This window comes from Sceloporus occidentalis, unplaced genomic scaffold (assembly GCF_023333645.1).
Source record: "Sceloporus occidentalis isolate IW3139 unplaced genomic scaffold, rSceOcc1.0.p SCAF_177, whole genome shotgun sequence".
NCBI lineage: Eukaryota > Metazoa > Chordata > Lepidosauria > Squamata > Phrynosomatidae > Sceloporus > Sceloporus occidentalis.
The window spans coordinates 1,461,666-1,482,488 of NW_028317157.1; the positions used below are offsets into that span (position 1 = coordinate 1,461,666).

At 43.0% G+C, this 20,823-nt stretch overlaps 2 protein-coding genes across 2 annotated transcripts; both read left to right on the forward strand.

Moving 5' to 3' along the window:
* Positions 1–1,869: 1,869 nt before the first annotated feature.
* Positions 1,870–7,054, forward strand: LOC149278892 (sodium-dependent serotonin transporter-like). The gene is made up of 6 exons (XM_089501636.1): positions 1,870–1,889; positions 4,293–4,449; positions 4,561–4,673; positions 6,315–6,402; positions 6,636–6,803; positions 6,939–7,054. The coding sequence occupies exons 1-6, from the start codon at positions 1,870–1,872 to the stop codon at positions 7,020–7,022; spliced, it is 630 nt and encodes a 209-aa protein (XP_089357762.1). The 3' UTR covers positions 7,023–7,054.
* A 7,726-nt stretch (positions 7,055–14,780) lies between these two features.
* On the forward strand, positions 14,781–18,053 carry CUNH12orf76 (chromosome unknown C12orf76 homolog). Its single transcript, XM_089501638.1, has 2 exons — positions 14,781–15,009; positions 17,722–18,053. The coding sequence occupies exons 1-2, from the start codon at positions 14,886–14,888 to the stop codon at positions 17,802–17,804; spliced, it is 207 nt and encodes a 68-aa protein (XP_089357764.1). The 5' UTR covers positions 14,781–14,885; the 3' UTR covers positions 17,805–18,053.
* The last annotated feature ends 2,770 nt before the right edge of the window (positions 18,054–20,823 follow it).

Consider the following 20,823-nt stretch of genomic DNA (forward strand, 5'->3'; position numbering starts at 1 on the left):
AGCCTAGAGTCAGGAGGAACTACTAAGGGCCATAGAGTGCAACCCTCTTCTGCTATGCAGGAATACATAGGATCCTAGCGTCACAAGGGACTACTAAGGACCATAGAGTCCAACCGTCCTTCTGCCATCAAGGAATACATAGGATCATAGAATCGGAAGGGACTACTAAGGTCCATAGGGTCCAACCCTCCTTCGGTCATGCAAGAATACATAGGATCCTAATGTCAGAAGGGACTAGTAAGGCTCCTATAGTCTAACCCTCCTTCTGCCATGCAGGAATACATAGCATCCTAGAGTCTGAAGGGACTAATAAGGGCCATAGAGTCCAACCCTCCTTCTGCCCTGCAGGAATACATAGGATCACAGAGTCGGAAGGGACTATTACGGGTCATAGAGTCCATCCATACTTCTGCCCTGCAGGAATACATAGGATTCCAGTGTTGGAACGGACTACTAAGGGTCATACAGTCCATCCATCCTTCTGCCATGAAGGAATACATAGGATCCCAGAGTCGTAAGGGACTCCTAATGGCCATATAGTCCAACCCTCTTCTACTATGCAGGAATACATAGGATCCTAGAGTCACAAGGGACTACTAAGGGCCATAGAGTGCAACCCTCTTCTGCTATGCAGGAATACATAGGGTCCTAGAGTCACAAGGGACTACTAAGGGCCATAGAGTCCAACCGTCCTTCTGCCATCAAGGAATACATAGGATCATAGAGTCGGAAGGGACTACTAAGGCCATAGAGTCCAACCCTCCTTCTGCCCTGCAGGAATACATAGGATCCCAGAGTCGAAAGGGATTACTACGGGTCATAGAGTCCATCCATCCTTCTGCCCTGCAGGAATACAAAGGATCCTAGAGCCAGAAGGGACTACTAACGGCCATAGTGTCCAGCGCTCTTCTGCCATGCAGGTACACATAGGATGCAAGAGTCGGAAGGGACAACTAATGGCCATATAATCCAACCCTCTTCTGCTATGCAGGAATACATAGGATCCTAGAGTCACAAGGGACTACTAAGGGCCATAGAGTCCAACCGTCCTTCTGCCATCAAGGAATACATGGGATCATAGAGTCGGAAGGGACTACTAAGGCCATAGAGTCCAACCCTCCTTCTGTCATGCAGGAATACATAGGATCCTACAGTCAGAAGGGACTAGTAAGGCTCCTAGAGTCCAACCCTCCTTCTGCCCTTCAGGAATATATATGATCCCAGAGTCGGAAGGGACTACTACGGGTCATAGAGTCCATCCATCCTTGCACTGGACCAGTTGCAACAACTGTTGGAATACTCCAGATTGCACCAGCTACTTCGGGCGCAGTAACATCACGTGGGGGAACCGCTCCAAGTCACCTGCCGAAGAGTTTTACACGTGATTGCGCAGTTGCGCAATTGCACAATATTTCCTCCTCTGCGTTCCCCCGACCTTTGCTCTGACCTCTGTCCCCAACGGAGGCCTTCTCTTACCCCACAGGAGGAAGGTCCTTGCCCTCCAAAACTCCAATGGCCTCCATGACGTGGGCGGGATCTGTTGGCAACTCCTCCTCTGCCTATTCCTCATCTTCACCATCGTCTACTTCAGCCTCTGCAAGGGGGTCAAGACCTCTGGGAAGGTAGGGGTCCGTCCTACTCCAACTGGGAACCAGTGAGTTGGGTCTCTGCAAGGAAAGAGTTGGGTTTAGTTGAGTTGGGTTGGTCTTGTTGGGTTGGTCTTGGGTTGGTCTAGTTGAGCTGGTCTTGTTTGGTTTGTCTTGGGTTGTTCTAGTTGAGTTGGTCTTGTTGGGTTAATAAATAATAAACTGTTTATTTGTATCCCGCTTATCCTTTGCAGATCTAAGCGGGTAACAACAAAGTACAACAATGTACAAATCTCACAAACAGTATAAATACATCAAAGCACAAGCAATGCAATAAAACAGATTAAAAACAAGGAAACAACTACAGAATTAAAACACAACAATAGCTAGCGTAAAGTGCAGGTGGAACAATACATCAGGGAGAGAGCAGATGCTACATTGTCTGGGGGAAAGCTTGTTGGAAGAGGAAGGTTTTTAACCTCTTCCTAAATAAGTCAAGGGAGGTAACGGAGCGGAGCTCAGCGGGAAGGGAGTTCCAGAGCTGCGGGGCCGAGCTGGAAAATGCCCTTTGTGCAGTCACAGAGTATTTCATGTCTGGAACTCTCAGCAATTGACCTGAGGGTGCAGGGCAGATTATATGGGGAGAGGCGGTCCTCCAATTACCCTGGGCACAGGCCATTTAGGGCTTTATAGGTAATAACCAACACCTTGTATTGCGCCCGGAAGCGAATGGGCAGCCAGTGTAGATCTTGTAAGACAGGTGTTATATGGCTGGTCCTGGGGCATCCCGTGACCTGCCTGGTTGCCATGTTCTGCACTAATTGAAGCTTCCGGGTTTGGTACAAGGGTTGCCCCTTGTAGAGCGTGTTACAGAAATCCAACCAAGAAGTTACCAGAGCATGTACCACCGTTTCAAGGTCCCTCCGGCCCAGGTAGGGTCGCAGCTGGCATATCAGCCGAAGCTGATAACAAGTGCTCCTGACTGTCGCATCCACCTGAGATGTAAGGTGAAGCGACGAGTCCAGGAGCACCCCCAGACTGTGAACAGAGTCCTTCAGGGGAAGCGTGACCCCCATTCAGGACAGGTGGACAACTTTCCATCCCTGGGCCCAGGGAACCTATCACGATTACTTCCGTTTTCTCAGGATTCAAACTGGGTCTGTTTTCCCTCATCCAGCCCATTACTGACTCCAGACAGGCATTTAGAGGAGAGATGCCATCCCTGGTCACTGCATCAGTTGGAGACACAGAGAAGCATATTTGGGTGTCATCAGCGTACTGATAACACCGCGCCCCGTGTCTCCGGATGATCTCTCCCAGCGGTTTCATGTAAATGTTAAATAGCATGGTGGACAGAATGGCTCCTTGAAGGACGCCAGATGTCAGTTCCCTCTTATCGGAGCACACATCCCCAGCTGCACCATCTGGAATCTACCCGAGAGGTAGGAACGGAACCACTGGAGCGCAGTGCCCCCGATATCCAACTCCCTCAGGCATTCCAGAAGGATACCATGGTCAATGGTATTGAAAGCCACTGAGATGTCTAAGAGCACTAACAGGGACACGCTACCCCTGTCCATGCCCAGACTGAGATCATCGACTAGGGCGACCATGGCAGTCTCAACTCCATAGTCCGCCCGGAAGCCAGTTTGAAATGGGTCTAGAAAATCAGTATCATCCAAGATTGATTGAAGCTGGATTGCAACTGCCCTCTCAATCACCTTCCCCAAAAAAGGTAGCAGCGAAACAGGCCAGTAATTATTATGCATCGGGGGTCTAGGGAGGGCTTTTTTAACAGCGGTTTTACTATGGCCAATTTCAAGCTGGATGGAAATCGCCCTTCCCTAAGATGAATTAATTATGTGGCGCAACATAGTTACAGCCACGCCCCCCTGAGCCGCTAACCACGAGGGTCAGGGATCGAGAGAGCATGTTGTCTTCCTAACACTTCGAAGGATCTTGTCCACTTCCTCAGTACTCACAGACTCAAAATGATCCAGTACAATTGAGTCCACGGAAGCTTTGGAGACCTCTATTCTGGATCCTGAAGAAATACTGGCGTCGAGATCAGCCCTTATCCAAGAGGTTTTATCCGTGAAGAAGTTGTTAAACTCGTTGCAGCAGGCCTTGGATGGTTCCAAAATAGAGTTCAGGGAGGAGGGCAGCTGAGTAAGCTCCCTCACTACCCTGAACAGCTCTGCCGGACGCGACTCCGCGGACGCGATACGTGCAGCATAGAATGAATTCTTTGCTGCACCTAGCGCCACTCCGTAGGCCTTCAAAAGAGAGTCCAGGAGTGCCTTGTCGGCTAAGTCCTGATGTCTTCGCCAGTCGCACTCTAGTCGTCGCAGAACCCGCTTCCTTTCTCTGAGATCTTCCGTGTATCAGGGCTGTTTTTTGGAAGCAGGTCTGAGAGGACACTTGGGAGCGATACTTTGTATAGCCCTGGAGAGATCAGTATCCCAGATGTTTGTCAGGGCATCAACAGAATCGCCGTCAGTTCCAACCATATACTCCTCTAGGGCCTCTTGGAAGCTTTTGGGTTCCATCAGCCTTTGAGGGTGGACCATCCTAATAGGTCCGCCACCCCCGGGAGGGATCTGGGTAGAAGCCTTGAATTTAGCCTCAACCAGGAAATGGTCCATCCATGACAAGGCAGAGATATTGGTTACCTCTGCCCACGGAATCTCCATATCCGTACAAAAGACCGTATCAAGTGTATTACCAGCAGAGTGCGTGGGCCCGGAGACCAATCACAGCCATCATGGATGAATATCCTGACCGTTTGGGCCACTGGAGGGAGCTCTTCGTCCTGGGGCTCATCACCGTCTCCTTCCTGAGCTCTTTGGCCACACTGACCAATGTGAGTAGCCACAAGGGGAAGTGACCGAAGAGTGTATCTATGGGGGGGGGGGGGTTCCTCTAACCTTAATTATATCGTTACTTATCCATATTTTAATTATTCTTCTCAAAGGGCGGGTCATACGTTGTGAAGCTCCTGGAAGAATTTGGGGCTGGCTATTCAATTTTAGCGATCGTCTTCCTCGAATCCAGTGCCGTTTCCTGGTTTTATGGTAAATTAAAATTAAAATTCGATTAATTTAAAATCATAATTAAAATTAAATTCAAATTAAATCAAAATTAAAATTCAATTCAATTAAAAAGAAATTAAATTAAAAACTAAATTTAAAAAATAAATTAAATTTAAATTTAAATTAAATTAATATCAATTTCATATTAATTTGAAATTAATTTAAATTAAATTAAAATTATATTAAAATTAAATTAAATTAAATTTATTTTTAAATATATTTAATTTAAATTAAAATAAATTAAAATTAAAAAATAAATTAAATTAAAATTAAATAATTTAAATTAAATTTGAATTAAATTAAAATTAAAAAGAAAATAAAAATTAAATTTAAATTAAATTAAAATTTATTATTAAAATTAAATTAATTAAAATGAAAATTAATTAATATTAACATTCAATTTTAAAAGGCTACCTCCATGCATTACATAATTACATTTTACTAATTAATCCAGAGAATTCGAAACACAATTTGGGACACCTAAAATTGTCCTTAAAAATTTGGTTTGAACTACCTCAAAGGTTGTAAAGCTACTGAAAGTACAAATCTCAGAACCGTATAATAATTGTGCTAATATCTTAATAACAAAGACTTGGAGAGCTGCTGGAATATATTGGCCTCCCTTATTATAATACAGTAGAAAGAACATAAAGCTTTAATACTTCTTTGTGTATTCATTACAGCATTTTTCTGATGTAATTTGGTAGATCCCTTGTCATGAAATGTGATTCCCAGATATTTATAAGTGGACACCTGTTCTGTGGGATGATCATCTAGGGTCCACTTATATCAGAGGCGGCTCCTCGAGAAGACCATTACTTTGGTCTTATTATAATTAATTTTTAGAGCATCATTTGTGCAGTAAGTTGCTAAAGCTCTCAGAAGTCTATTCAGTCCTACTTTTGTGATGGACATTAGAACAACATCGTCTGCGTAGACAAGAATCGATAAAGGCTTATTTGAGAGAGTCGGGGCATGTGCTGATATTTCTGACAGGGTCGAGATCATGGAATTAATATAAAAGTTGAAAAGAGTAGATGCTAGAATGCAACCCTGTCTTACTCCATTAAATGTGGGAATAGGCCTTGTTGCATTGCCCTGGCTATTACAACGTATAACTACTCGAGAATTCTCGTGTAGTTTACGAATTAATATTAACAGTCGTTTATCAGTGTTGGTGATCTCAAGCTTTTTCCATAATATATCTCTTGATATAAGATCGAATGCTGATTTAAAATCGACAAATGCAGTAAACAGTGTGCCCCTAGCCTAAGCAATATACTTTTCAGAAAGATGTTTAAGGACTAGGGCATGGTCAATTGCCGAACGGTTTTTCCTAAAGCCAGCTTGCTCTTCACTGATGATATCTTCCTCCCCAAGCCATTCTTGGAGCTTATCCAATAGGTGTAGAGCATACATTTTGCTTATGATATTAAGAAGGCTAATAGGCCTGTAGTTTCCAGGATCATTTTTATCACCCTTTTTGTATATTGGTACAATAATAGCAAGGCCCCAGTCCTCAGGGATGTATGTAGTATGATCTATGGCAGTGAAAAAGGATGCAAGAACAGGGGTCCACCATTCAATGTTAGATTTAAACACTTCTGAGGGTATATTATCATTACCCGGGGCCTTACCGCAGCGACATAAAATCCATGCTGGGATTTATCCCAGGGATTTACTGGCAAGTTTGCTGGGTCGCAATCAGCCCGGCTTTCCTCGCTGTGAGTATAAAGAATAATAACGTATAAATAATTATAATTAAGACAATTAGGTTTTATTTTTATCTTTATTTTCATCCTGAGATTTGTAGCAGTTCACGCCCTGTTTTTCTAAACCTTTTCTTTGCTGCTAAATGAAACCCCTGACCGGACAGAGGACGAGGAGAGAGGAGAAACCGTCGCGAAGGGGGTCATGTGAGGTGTCCTCGCGACCGTAATCTCATTCTTGTTCTCAGTTCATCATCGCCAGCTCCCTCCGTGACCCGCTTCCCCTCTTCCTCTTTGATTACCAGTATCCCCAGTGGAGTGTCTCTGTCGGGTACGTTGTTGGGGCCTCCTCCTTCGCCTGCATCCCGCTCTACGTGGCCTACAAGCTCCTATGGACCCCGGGGTCCTTCAAACAGGTGGGACCCCCACAAAACACCCACAAAAGGGAGGGAAGCGGGGCAGGAAACCCACCCTTGGTTCTAATAACAACTCCTTTTACTACTACTACTTTCTCTTCCTCCGTCTCTCCTTCCGCCCTTTCTCTGTTTCAGCGCCTCGCCGTGTGCCTTCAGCCGGAGAAGACGATGCGGGAGCCGGCAGCAGCTTCCAACGAGGGACTCCCTCTGGACCCTTAGGACTCCCCAAGGAAACACCCAAACGGATCCCTTCCTTCCTTACTTCTCTCCATCCATTCATCCTTCTTTCCTATGTCCGTCCTTCAATCCTTCCTTATCCTCATCCATCCTTCATTCCTTCATCTCCATCCTTCAGTCCCTCCTTCACTTCCATCCCCATCTTTCCTTCCTTCTTTCCTTATCTCCTTCCTTCCTTATTTCCACCCATCCTTCCTTATCTCCATCTTCAGTCCTTCCTTCCTTATCTCCTTTCTTCCTTCCCTCCATCCTTCCTTCACTCCATCATCTCCAACCTTCAGTCCCTCCTTCCCTACTATCTCTATCCATCCTTCCTTATCTCCTTCCTTCAGTCCTTCCTTCCTTTGTTATCCCTCCCTTCCTTATCTCCTTCCTTATCCCCATCCATCCATCCTTCCTTCCTTATCTCCATCTTTCCTTCCAATCTTCTTCCTTCGTTATCCCTCCCTTCCTTATCCACATTCATCCATCCTTCCTTCCTTCCTTCCTTCCTTCCTTTCTTCATCTCCATCCTTCAGTCCCCTTTTATCTCCATCCTCTTCCTATCTCCTTCCTTCCTTCCTTCTTTCCTTGCTTCCTATTTCCTTCCTTCCTTCTCTTCATCTTTCAGTCCCTCCTTCCCTTCTATCTCCATCCTCTCTTCCTATCTCCTTCTTTCCTTTCCTCTTATTAAGCTTCTCAGACTTAATTGCTGATAATCTTATTCTTACGAATAAAAAAGAATATCAATTGGGGGGAAAAGTGTGGTTTATTTGTTTTAAAGATGGAGAATTTCCATTTCTTGCAAAGGGTATTCCTCGTTCTCTGTTCAGCCGAGAGTTTCTTTAAGCAGCAACAGCATCATCCGGAAATTAATTATTAATTTTTTCCTTCTTTTCAAGTGATAAAATATTTGTTTTCCATAATAATGATTATAATTATTATAAATTATTTATTTAAATTTTATATTATTTATTATTCTATTTATTTTACATTATTTATTTATTATAATTTATTTATTTATTTATTTAATGCTTTTATTTTATTTATTTTATTATATTATTTTAATTTTATATTTTATATTATTTATTTTATTATTTATTTTATATTTATTTATTTTTATAAACTACTGTTATTGTTATTTTATATATTTTTATATTATTTATTTTATTTTAATTATTTATTTTTATATTTATTTAGTTATTTATATTTTTATATTATTTATTTTATATTTTATATGTATTTTATTTTATTATTTATTTATTTTTATAAATTAGTTATTTATTTTTATATTTTTTATAATTTATTTATTTACATTATTTATTTATTATTTATTTTAATTATTATAAATTATTATAAGTCAAGGCCTGAGGTTTGCAAAAAAAATTGCCTTTTAATTCTATTTTTGCCTATAAAAAGTGCGATTTTCTTGGTACCTTTGGAAACTACAATTCCCAGAATGCAACAGAGATAGGAAGCAATGGAGGAAGTAAAGGCAGTAAAAGGAATGTTCTGGGTCCTAAGTCCACCTCTTTTTTTGGCAAATCCTTTGATGCAATAAATGCAATCCTTTTCAATGCAATAATTAAGGAAGGAAAGAAGGAAGGAAGGAAGGAAGGAAGGAAGGAAGGAAGGAAGGAAGGAAAGAGGAGGAAAGAGAAGGAAAGAAAAGAGGGATGGAAGGAAGGAGAGAAAAGTAGGGAAGAAGGATGGAAGGGAGGGAGGAAAGGAAAGAGGAAAAAGGGAGAAGAAGGGAAAGGAAGGGAAGGGAAGGAAGGAGATGGAAGAGAAGAGAGAAAGGAAGAAAGGATAGATGGAAAGGAGGGATGAAAGGAAAGAGGAGGAAGGAAAGAAGGAAGGAGAAGAAGGAAGAAAGGGGGAAAGGATGGTATGGATGAAAGTTAAGAGAAGGAAGGAGAAAAAGAAAGAGAAAGAGAGGAGAGAAGGAGACAAAAAGGGCCTCTGATGATCTGGATGGTCTTGTCCTCTTGAGGTATATCCTGATCGCCCTGCGGACATTGAGGGTATGCCAGCTTTTCTCCAAATCCGTCATTGGGTGAGGACAAAAGGAAGGTAGCATGATGTCCTGGGACACGTGGAAAGCAGAGTTGACTTTACAGATGAAAGTTGGATCCGTACGAAGCAAGACTGAGTCCGGTCTGAACACACAGAGGTCCTGTCGCGTCGATAGTGCGCAGAGCTTGGATACTCTTCGGGCTGAGGTGATGGCAGTCAGAAAGAGCACCTTCCATGAGAGATGCTTGAGAGATACCTCTCTCAGCGGCTCAAAAGGGGGGATGGTGAGAGCCTTGAGTATGTAGGTCCCATGATGGAAACCTATGTCTTGTTGGAGGGGCCGTGTTGGTGACCCCTTTTAGCAGTTTCCTTAGGTGTGGGTTGGAGGAGATTGCGGCTGCTTCATTATGGGGGAGGATGGAAGTAATTGCAGCCACCTGCTTTTTGAGGGTGTTCGGACGGAGGCCCTGGTCTATGCCATCCTGCAAGAACATCATCAATGTTGAGGCAGAGAATTGGAGGGGGTCGAGGCGCTTGCGTGAACACCACCTCCGAAATGCTCTGAAGGTATATTCATAGATTCTTTGAGTAGACGGTCGCCGTGAAGCGAGGATGGAATTAATCACCTGCGGGGAGTATCCGTATTGTTGGAGCTTGTGGCGTTCAACCTCCAGGCATGGAGCTGAAGCCAGGCTGGGTCGGGGTGGAATACTTGGCCCTGGGAGAGAAGGTCCTGTCTCACTGGAATCTCCAGGCTGTCCGTGGCCATGGTCAGGATCTCTGAGTACCAAGCTCTGCGGGGCCACGCTGGGGCCACTAGGATCACCTCGGCTCTCTCTCTCCTGATCTTGCTCATGACCTTGGTCAGCAGAGAGAACGGGGGGAACGCATAGAGGAGGGTCCTGGGCCAGGTGAGGTTCAGGGCGTCTATGTCCTCCGCTCCCTGAGACTGATATCTCAAGACGAAGCGTGTTGTCTTGGCGTTTACTGGGGAGGCAATGAGGTCCATCTTTGGCTGACCCAGTTGGTTGACAATCACGCTGAATACTTCCGGGTGAAGGCTCCATTCGCCCTGATGAATGTCTGTCCTGCTCAACCAATCCGCTGTGGAGTTGAGCTCTCCCTGGAGGTGTTCCACCTCCAAGGACAGCAGGTTGATCTCCGCCCATTGTAGAAGTAAGGTTGCTTCCTCCATTAGGGCCTGCGACTTCGTTCCGCCCTGGCAGTTGATGTGGGCCTTTGTGGTGACATTGTCGGTCCTGATCAAGACAGCTCTGCCCTGAACCAGCTCCGCAAAGTCGAGAAGGGCCAGCCTGACTGCCTTCAGCTCGAGCCAGTTGATGCTTTGCTGCTGGTCGGAGGGATCCCATCTGCCCTGTGTCAGGTGTATTCCGGAATGGGCACCCCAGCCCCTGAGGCTTGCATCGGTCATGATTTGAATCCGGTACGGCTTCCAAATGGGACAGCCCCTGTGGTTGCCAATCAAAGTCCACCAGAGTAGGGAGCGGAGAACTGGTCTCGGCACGGTGATCAAAAGCTTGGACTTCCTGGCAATGGTGTCCTGGTGTGGAAGAAGGAGCCACTGTAGGGGCCTTGAATGAAGACGTGCCCAGGGGAGGCAGTCTGTGGCTGAGATCATGAGGCCCTGGAGATGTGCTAAGGTAGGCAGAGTGACGGTCCTGGCTTCCAGCACCCACTGAGTGGTCCGTTGGAGAGAGGCAATTCTGTCCTGCGAGAGGGAGACAATGCCCTAAGAAGTGTTGATTATCGCCCTCAGGTGCTGAATGCACTGGGCTGGGGAGAATGCGCTCTTTTCCAGGTTGACGAGGAAGCCGTGGCTCTGAAGGGAATGTAAGATCCTGGCCACATCGCGTCGGCCCTGGCAGAGCGAGGCAGAGCGAAGGAGAAGATCGTCGAGGTACGGATAAACATGTATGTGGGAGGTTCTCCAGTGAGCTACCAGCGCCACCATAATCTTGGTGAAGACCTTGGGGGGCGATGCCAGGCTGAAGGGGAGCGCCTTGTATTGGTAGTGCTTGCCTGCATAGACAAAGCAGAGGTATCTGTGGTGGGCGCTGTGAATGGGCATGTGAAAATAAGCATCCCGTAAATTGAAAGATGCAAGAAAGTCATGTGGCTGGAGAGCCTCCAGGATAGACCACAGGGCTCCATGCGGAATCTCCTCGGCTTGACTAACTTGTTCAGTCATTTGAGGTTGAGTATGGCTCGCCATGATCCGTTCTTTTTGGGAATTAGGAACAGGGTGGAGCAGGTCCCACTGTATCTCTGGTGAAGGGGGACTGGCTCGATAGCTTGTAGGTCGAGCAGTTGTTGTATTGCCCCCAGGAGGAGACGGTGTTTCTCTGGGTTCCTGGACTTGGGAGATGGGATGAACTTGTCCCGAGGCCTGGAGAGGAATTCTATCGGGTATCCATGCCTCAGGGTGTCTAGGACCCACTGGTCTGATGTTGAAGCCTCCCAAGTTGTCAGGAACGCCTGGAGCCAGCCCCCCACTGGAGGGGACCTGTCATGCCTGTTGGTTCCTCCGCTGTCCTTTAGTGGCGGAGGTGAAGTTGGAGCCTTTCTGAGAGAAATTGGCTCGCTGCTTCTGTTGGGGCTTGAAGTCGTCCCATCGCTGTCTGGATTGTCTGTTGTCTCTGGGCTGGTAAGAGGAGGAGGTGGAGGGCTTTGAGCAGGGGTAGGCAACCCTTTTTGAGCTGGGGGCCAGGTTGCTGTCCCTCAGACAACTGGGGGGCCGAAGCATAAATAAATAAATAATTTTTAAAAAAATTAAATAAAGAAATAAGCCGGGACAAATGTAGGACAAAATTTTCAAATGGAGGGCACTTTTTAAATAAAAAAGTGAAGACACGCGAAAAAATTTGCTGATTTTTAAAAAAAATGTTAAGATAAATGCATGTTTCTGAGGCTTCTATAGACAATTGCCCCAAATGGCCCCTCGCGCGAGACGCCAAAGGCCCCGGCGGCAATCGGCGGCAGGACTGGGCTGGGGCCGGTCCCAAGGCCTCACCGGGCCGCAGGTTGCCTACCCCTGGCTTTGAGGAATGAAAGGACTGGTGCTTGGATCTGGAGTGCCTCCTGTCGTCTGACTTTTTTCCCATGGGTAAGGACTTCTTCTTGTCCTTATCTTCCATCAGGACTGGGTTAAGGGAGTCTCCAAAGAGTTTAATGCCAAGGTAAGGAGTGTAGGCCAAATTCTGTTTGGACTTCTGGTCGACGCTCCAGTTCTTTAGCCACAGTTGGCGGCGCACCGCCACTGTTGCTGCCTGGGCCCTGGCGCATTGCTGAAGGGCGTCAAGTGTGCCATCAGCGGTATAGGCAGCTGCCTTGGCCAGCTTGTTGAGAGACTGGCGGTGTCTCACGTCAGAGGCTGGGGGGATTTCAATCATTTCTCTGGCCCATTGGATGGAGGCCCTGGCAACCATTGAGGAGGCAGCCGCCGCCCTCATAGCGATGGACAGGGCCTCATGGGCCTTCTTTAGGGCCGACTTGGCCTTCCTGCCCTCTAAACTTTTCAGGGAGTCCTCTCCCTCCTTAGAAAAAACGGTGGATGACACAAGTGCAGACATGGGGGCATCCACAAGGGGGACTTGTAGTTTGTCCATGACGCTCTGAGGAAAGTTGTAAAGCCTCTTGACTGAGGAGTGACAGGGTCTGCTGAGGGCTGGCTTCTTCCACTCTTCTGTGATAACCTGCATGAGGTTAGCAGGGCAAGGGACCTCCTTTACTGACAGAGGTGGTGTAGGGAAGAGATCCCCTGTCAGGCGAGGCAAGTCGGAGTCCACCGTCAGAGTCTGGTCTGAAGGCAGCTCTAGGCCCAGGGTCTTGGCCATCTTGCTCAGTAACATGGGGAAGTCGTTGGCCTTGAACAGTCTTGTGGATGATGGAGGGGCGGCATTGTCTGAGTCTGCTCCCTCATCCTCTGACAGCTCCGGCTCTGAAGGGGCATGATCAGATGGGTTGCCCTCCTCCTCGTCCCCAGAGGAGTGGGGGGAGGTGCTGCGTGGCGCTCTCTTGTGGGGTGGATTGGGCTTCGGGCGCTTGGCGGGGGGGGAGCTGGTTGGGGTCACCCACCCCAGCCTGGTCCCTGTGCTGCCCTTCCTGGTCTTGTACCTGTGAGGGGAGGGACTCTTGTGCCCGCTGGCCTGTGGCTGGTGCCTGGCTGTGGCTGCTGCTGTGAAGCCCTGGACACAGCAGAGGGCAGAAGGGAGGCCCCCGAATGCCTGGGAAGCCATCCTCCCCCTGGTGTGCATGGCAGGGGCAGCTTGGTGGTGGATGCTGAGCATGGTAACCCCCACTGGCCGAAGTAATGAGGCGGCTGCCATTGGTGAGATCCAGGGGACAGCCCCCTTCTGGGCACCCAAGATGGCTGCCACCATCCACGTGGTCAGGGAGGCGCGCGCTGACCCGAGATTCAAACCAGCGCGCTGCCTCCCTGTAGCCCTGGGCCGATTTAAAGACCATCGGTGGGGAGAAAAAACGGCGCCTCCCCCCGCAGGGAGAAGAGAGAGAGTCCCCCCGCCTGGCGTCCAGGGGGGTAGAGGGGTTCTGTGGCTGTGGCTGCTCCGCTGGAGGCTTGGGCTGCAGCTGCGGGGGGGCCCTCCCTGGCCAAAGAGGTGAGGGCCTAGGGGCCCCTGGGGGCGGTGGTGGCGAGGACATAGGAGTGGTCTCCCTGATCACCCTCCTCAGCCACAGACACAGGGCTCCAAGGAGCCTCTTCTTCCTTCCCCCTTCCCTGGAGAGTCCCCCTGGAACCATAGAGATGGGGGACCTCCTGGGCCAGAAAGGCCCTAAATGCAGCGGCCCACTCCGGTAGGAGGTGGGCTCCTGGCTGGGGAGAGGGAGAAGGGGCCCCAGTACTTACTGCGGCCAGTGGAGCCCGCGATGGATGCTCTGGCGGCGCCTCCCCAGTCCCCAACCCAAGATGGGTCGGGCGAGGGCGCGGAGCTCCGGCAGCTGAGAGGGAAGATCCCTCCTCTGGCCAGGCTCCTTTGGGCTCCTCCAACCCCTAGTCCAAGGCCAGCTGCGCACCCTCCAGAGTCGGGGCGAGTGGCAGGGGTGAGGAGTCCTCTGCAGCAGAAGCTTTTTCCATGAAGAAAAAAAGGAAAAAAACTCCAAAAGGAATCCAAAAGGTGAGTTCGTTCTGAGGAACGAAGAAGGTCCGCGTCCTGCTAGGAGCAAGGCAGGAAACAAAACTGGACTTCCTGGGTCGCCCCTCCCATGAGGGGGCAGGGGGGTCCTTTTGTTATTATAATTATGTCCCTGCCTCTAGGAGCTCATGGGAGATACAGTGGTACCTCGGGATACGAATTACCCAGGTTACGAAATTTTCAGGATACGAAAAAAACCCATAGGAAATTATTGTTCCGGGTTGCGAAAGTTTTTTCGGGTTACAAAAAAACTTTTGGTGCTTTTCTGCGCGATTTCACACCAAATCGCGGCTTTTCCCCATTAGCGCCTATGGGGATTCGGCTTGCGAAAGCCTTTCGGGTTACGAAATTGACAGCGGAACGAATTAATTTCGTAACCCGAGGCACCACTGTACAACCCAAATCTAAGGAGGAGCTAACCTTCTCCGCTGGGAAAGGAAGGAGGAAAGAAGAAGGAAGTAAAGAAGGAAGGAAGGAAAGATGGATGGAAGGGAGGATTGGGAAGAAAGGAAGGAGAGTTAAGGAATGAAAAGGAAGGAAGGAAGGAATGAAAGAAGCAGAGGGAAGAAAGGAAAGAGACTAAGGGGAGCAAAAGAAGGAAGGGAGGGAAAGAGGAGCGGGAAGTAGGGAAAGAAGAGAGAGAGGGGCGGACCTTGCTTGTGACGCAGGCGTTCTGCACATGCTCAGAGGAGGCAGCGGCGCTGACACTGAGGATGCTGTTGGAGACACTGGGGGCCTTGGTTCTGGGGGTCCAGGCCTCTTCCTCCGGCGTCCTCCGTCCGTCCTCCAGGAACAGAACCTGGGTGAGGATCAAGGCTCTTTCCCTCCTTCCTTCCTTCCCTCCTCTCACTCCTTCTCCTGCTTTTTCTCTTTGCCTCCTTCCTTCCTTCCCTTCCTTCCTTCCTCTCACTCCTTCTCCTGCTTTTTCTCCTTCCTTCCTTCCTTCCTTCCCTCCCTCCATCCATCCCCCTTCCTCCCTCCTTTTATGTTTCTCTCCTTCCTTTCTTCTTCTCTCCATCCTTCCTTCCCTTCCTCTCACTCCTTCTACTCCTTTCTTCCTTCCTTCTCTCCATCCTTCCTTCCCTTTCTTCCTTCCTCTCACAACTTCTCCTGCTTTTTCTCCTTTCTTCCTTCCTTCTCTCCATCCTTCCTTCCCTTCCTCTCACTCCTCCTGCTTTTTCTCCTTTCCTCCCTTCCTCTCCATCATTCCTTTCCTTCCCTTCCTTCCTTTCTCTTACTCCTTCTGTTTTTTCTCCTTCCTCCCTTCCTCTCCATCATTCCTTCCCTTCCCTTCCTTCCTTTCTCTTACTCCTTCTGTTTTTTCTCCTTCCTTCCTTCCTTCCTTCCTCCATCCATCCGCCTTCTTCCCTCACTATCTTTCTCTCCTTCCCTTCCTTCCTTCTCTCCATCCTTCCTTCCCTTCCTTCCTCTCCTTCTCCTGCTTTTTCTCCTTCCTTCCTTCTCCATCCATCCCCCTTCCTCCCTCCCTTTATCTTTCTCTCCTTCCTTCCTTATCTCCATCCTTCCTTCTCTTCCCTTCTCTTCCTTCCTCTCCTTCTCCTGCTTTTTCTCCTTCCTTCCTTCTCTCCATCCTTCCTTCCCTTTCCTTCCCTCCTCTCACTCCTTCTCCTGTTTTTCCTCCTTCCTTCCTTCCTTCCTTCCTTCCTTCCTTCCTTCCTTATCTCCAGCCATCCCCCTTCCTCCCTCCCTTTATGTTTCTCTCCTTCCTTCCTTCCTTCCTTCCTTCCTTCCTTCCTGCCTCTCACTCCTTCTCCTGCCTTTTCTCCCTCCCTTCCTTCCCTCCATCCTTCTTTCCCTTCCTTCCTCTCACTTCTCCTGTTTTTTCTACTTCCTTCCTTCCTTCCTTCCCTCCATCCATCCCCCTTCCTTCCTCCCTTTATCTTTCTCTCATTCCCTTCCTTCCTTCCTTCCTTCTTTCCATCTTTCCATCTTTCCTTCCCTTCCATCCTTCCTCTCACTCCTTCTCCTGCTTTTTCCTTCTTTCCTTATCTCCATCCATCCCCCTTCCTCCCTCCCTTTATCTTTCTCTCCTTCCCTTCCTTCCTTCTCTCCATCCTTCCTTCCCTCCAACCTTCCCATCCCTTCCTTCCTCCATCTTTCTCTCCTTCCTTCTCTCCATCCCCATCCCTCCCTCCCTCCTTCCTTCCATCAATTAAAGCCCTTCCTTCCTTCTTTCCTTCCTTCCTTCCTTCCCTCCATCCATCCGCCTCCCTTTATCTTTCTCTCCTTCCCTTCCTTCTTTCTCTCCATCCTTCCTTCCTTTCTCTCCTTCCTTCCATCCATCCTTCCCATCCCTTCCTTCCTCCTTCTCCCTTCCTTCCTTTTGATCCTTCCCCCTTCCATCTTTTCTCTAGCTCTCCTTCTTTCCTAGCTTCCTATCTCAATCTTTCCCTCCTTCCTTCCTTCTTCTCCTTCCCTCCTTCCTTTCTTTCCTTCCCCTTTCCTTGTACAATATATTATATAAATAATATACACTGTTCTTTATAATAGATTATAAATATATATATATATATATATATATACTAATAATATATAAAATGTATATTATATAAATAATATATACTATATAAAAATAATATATAAATAATACTAAATAATAATAAAAAATTAGATTATAAATAATATATACTATACAATAATATATTATATAAATGATATAAACTGATAATTAAAATAATAAATTACATAAATTATACTATATAATCATATATTTTATAAATAATATATACTATTTAATAATAATAAATTATAATATATTTATAATATACCGACCACAATATTGAGGGGGAGAGAAGCAGGCCAGCAACAACAGGCCTCTGCCTGCTAAGAAGTAAATCCCTCCTCCCAACCACCATCTTGCTTGTCTTAATTGCATGTTGTTCGATGTTTATTGGTTTTTGTAAGGTTATTTTTATGATGTCTAAGTTTTAAACGATTTTGTGAACCGCTTTGATCACCTCGGAAAAGCGGTATAAAAATAAAGCATATTATTATTTATTATTATTATATAATGTTATTTAATAATAATAAAATTATATAAAATATAATAATATATTTAATAATAAAATTATAAATATATAATATTAATATATTATATCAATAATATATTATAGTAATAACAATAAAAGTAAATTATAAATAATATATATAATAATATATAATACATAATAACACTATTATACAATTATACTGTATATATATATATATATGATTTAATAATAATAATATAAATAATATATACTATATAACAAAAATAAATTATATAAATATTATAAGCTAATTATTAATAATAAATTATATAAATAATATACACTATTTTATAATAAATTATATAAATAATATTTACTTTTAAATAATAATAAATTATATAAATAATATATACTTTTAAATAATGTTATGTAACTAATATATACTATTTAATAATAATTAATTATATAAATATAATAATGCTAATATTGATCTTATTTCCCCTTCTGTTTCCTTTTCTTTTCCAGTCCTGATGGGGAGCGTCTTCAGCCTTTTGCTGACGGTCATCGTCCTGGCCGTCTGCGTCTACAAACCTATCCGCAAGAGATAGTGTTCAGACCAGCGGCTGGAACAGACGGACGGATGGACGGTCAGCCACCCATCCCCTGCAAAATCAATAAACCCTGATCCCACCCCCAATCAATAATCCAGGATAACGGCGTCTTCGGTAAAACACGGGAACCTTTTTCTGGATGCGATTAATTTGGTTATTAATTATTCATTTATTAATAATAATTAAATTTAATCATTTAATTATTCTAATTAATTTTACAAAAATAAAATAAAAGTCCTGGCTTCACAGGTTGAATTCCTGGCATATATTTATTTCATATATATCTATATATATATCTATATATATCTGTGTGTGTGTGTGCGTATGTGTATACACATGTGTGAGTCTGTAGATAGATAGATAGATAGATAGATAGATAGATAGACTATATACATATACATATACATACATATATATATATATATATATATATATATATATATATATATATATAAATGATGTACAGTAGAGTCTCGATTATCCGACATAAACAGGCGGGCTGATAGTTGGGATAGCCGAAAATGTTGGATAATCCAGAGGGTCCAAAAGCCTTGAAATCACTATGAATTGCAAACGTATTGAAGTTTTATTGCAGTAACAGTAAAAGTAATGTTGTATAAACAGTCCTCTAAAAATGTAAAGAAATCACTGATCAACATTGTGATGTACAATATGTACTGTATAAACAGTTCAGTCCTCTGAAAATGTAAAGAAATAACTGAGCAGTGACGTTGGATAATCCGGAAGGTTGGATAATCGAGACTCTACTGTATGTATAATATAGATAGATATATAGGATAGTTTACTATATGTATGTATGTATGTATGTATGTATACACACTATAAAAATCCCAATATCACCATTTAGAATACAGTATTAGCATTAATTTAGTATTAATCCTAAGCATTTTGGGGTGCTAGAAGAAAGATTGAAAATACTATATGTACACACTACACACACACACACATACATTCTCTCTCTCTCTCTCTCTCTATATATATATATATATATATATATATACTCTCTCTCTCTCTCTCCCTCTCTCTCTCTCACTCTCTCTCTCTATATAAAATTTACAGAACTATATGAAGCTTAATAAAAATAATAATATCTATCTATCTATATTTCCAAAGGCAAGGATTAATTACGTATTCGCAAAGGCTTCTTTATGGATCAAATTGATCAAAATGCCGTGAAGAAAATGCACCAAAAGTGTTGCGGGAACGGCGGTCTCCATTTTGTGGGACCGTGAAGATAAGCGAAGACTTAACGAGGAATTAAAAAGCCGCTTGTTAAAAAAAAAAACGCGAAATGGGGAAAATAAATTGTAAGAAGTTTAAAATAAATAAATAAATAAATATAAAAAATGAATGCATAAATAAAAAATATTTATAATATACCATAATAATATTAATATATTATATAAATATAATACATTTAATAATAATAATAAAATTATATTATAAATATATATAATAAGGTTTATAATAATATATTATAATAAATAGATACTGTTTGATAATAATATTGTAAGTTATATATATATGGTTTAATAATAATAATATAAATATATACTATATTAATAAATTATATAAATAATATACTATTTTAATAATAAATTATATATACACTAATATTAAATTATATAAATAATATATACTTTTAATAATAATGAATTATATAAATAATAATATAATAATAATAATAATAATAATAATAATAATAAATTATATAAATAATATACACTATATAATAATAATGTTAGGGAAACATTCCCAACATGTTCATTTGAAAGGGGAGTGCTTGAGTGACAACACAGGAGACTGAAAATGTCCAAAGCAAAACACAGTTTATTTGGCCAAGACGACAGCACACCAGCAGATGGCGATGAAATTGCTGCCGCAGCTCTTCTCATTGTTCATTGTCATTTATATACCGTTATACATAAAGCAAGTGGGTTACAGAAGCAGAAAGCAATAGTTACTCCATTTTGACTCCTCTCAATAAATTATATATACACTATGTATTAATAATAAATTATATAAATAATATACACTAATAATATTAAATTATATAAATAATATATACTATTTAATAATAACAATGAATTATATTATAAATTATATATATATATATAAAATGAATGCATAAATAAAAAATAAATAAAAATAAAAATGATAAATACATGAATGAATGAATATATAAATAAATTAATGAATGAATGAATGACTAATTAAAATAAATGAAAAGTAAATAAATGATTAAATAAAAATAAATAAACAAAAATAAAAATAATTAGTTAAATAAATAAATATAAAAATAACAAAAAGTCTATATAAAAATAAATAAAATAAATAAATATATAAACAAACAAATTAAATAAATTATTTATAAAAATAAAAATATAATAAATAAATAAATAAATAAAAAGTTTGGAAGGAAACCATTTTTGAAAAATATATACAATTTTTTTAATATTGTAATAATTTAATTTAATTCCCATTTTAATGAACTTTTCCCTGACATTTTTAATTGTGGTGTGTTTTTTTAATGTTGTGAAGAACGTTTTAATTTAATTAAATTAATTTCATTAAATTAAATTAAGAAAAGAGCTGGATACCCAAATAAATATAACAAATAATAATAATAATAATAATAATAATTTTGCAACCATAAAATAGGAAAGAAAACGCAAAACACCAGACGCAATAAAAATTTTCGGAAAACGCAATGGCGGTGTCTCCTTTTTAATTTCCGAGCGAAACGACGATTGTTTAATTTTACAAATTTGTCATTAATGATCGTTACAAATTCTTCTTCTTTTATATAATATACAATAGTGCAAATGGTTGTCGCCGCCGCCATCTTCTTTACGGCGCACGAAACAGAAGCGGTTTTAAGAGTGGGGGAAAGGCATTTACAGTGAAATTCAATTTGGAAAAAAAAAATTAAGGCTGCATTTTTAATTTAAAAAAAAAATCAGAAAAATATAACTTTTATATTAATTAAATAGCT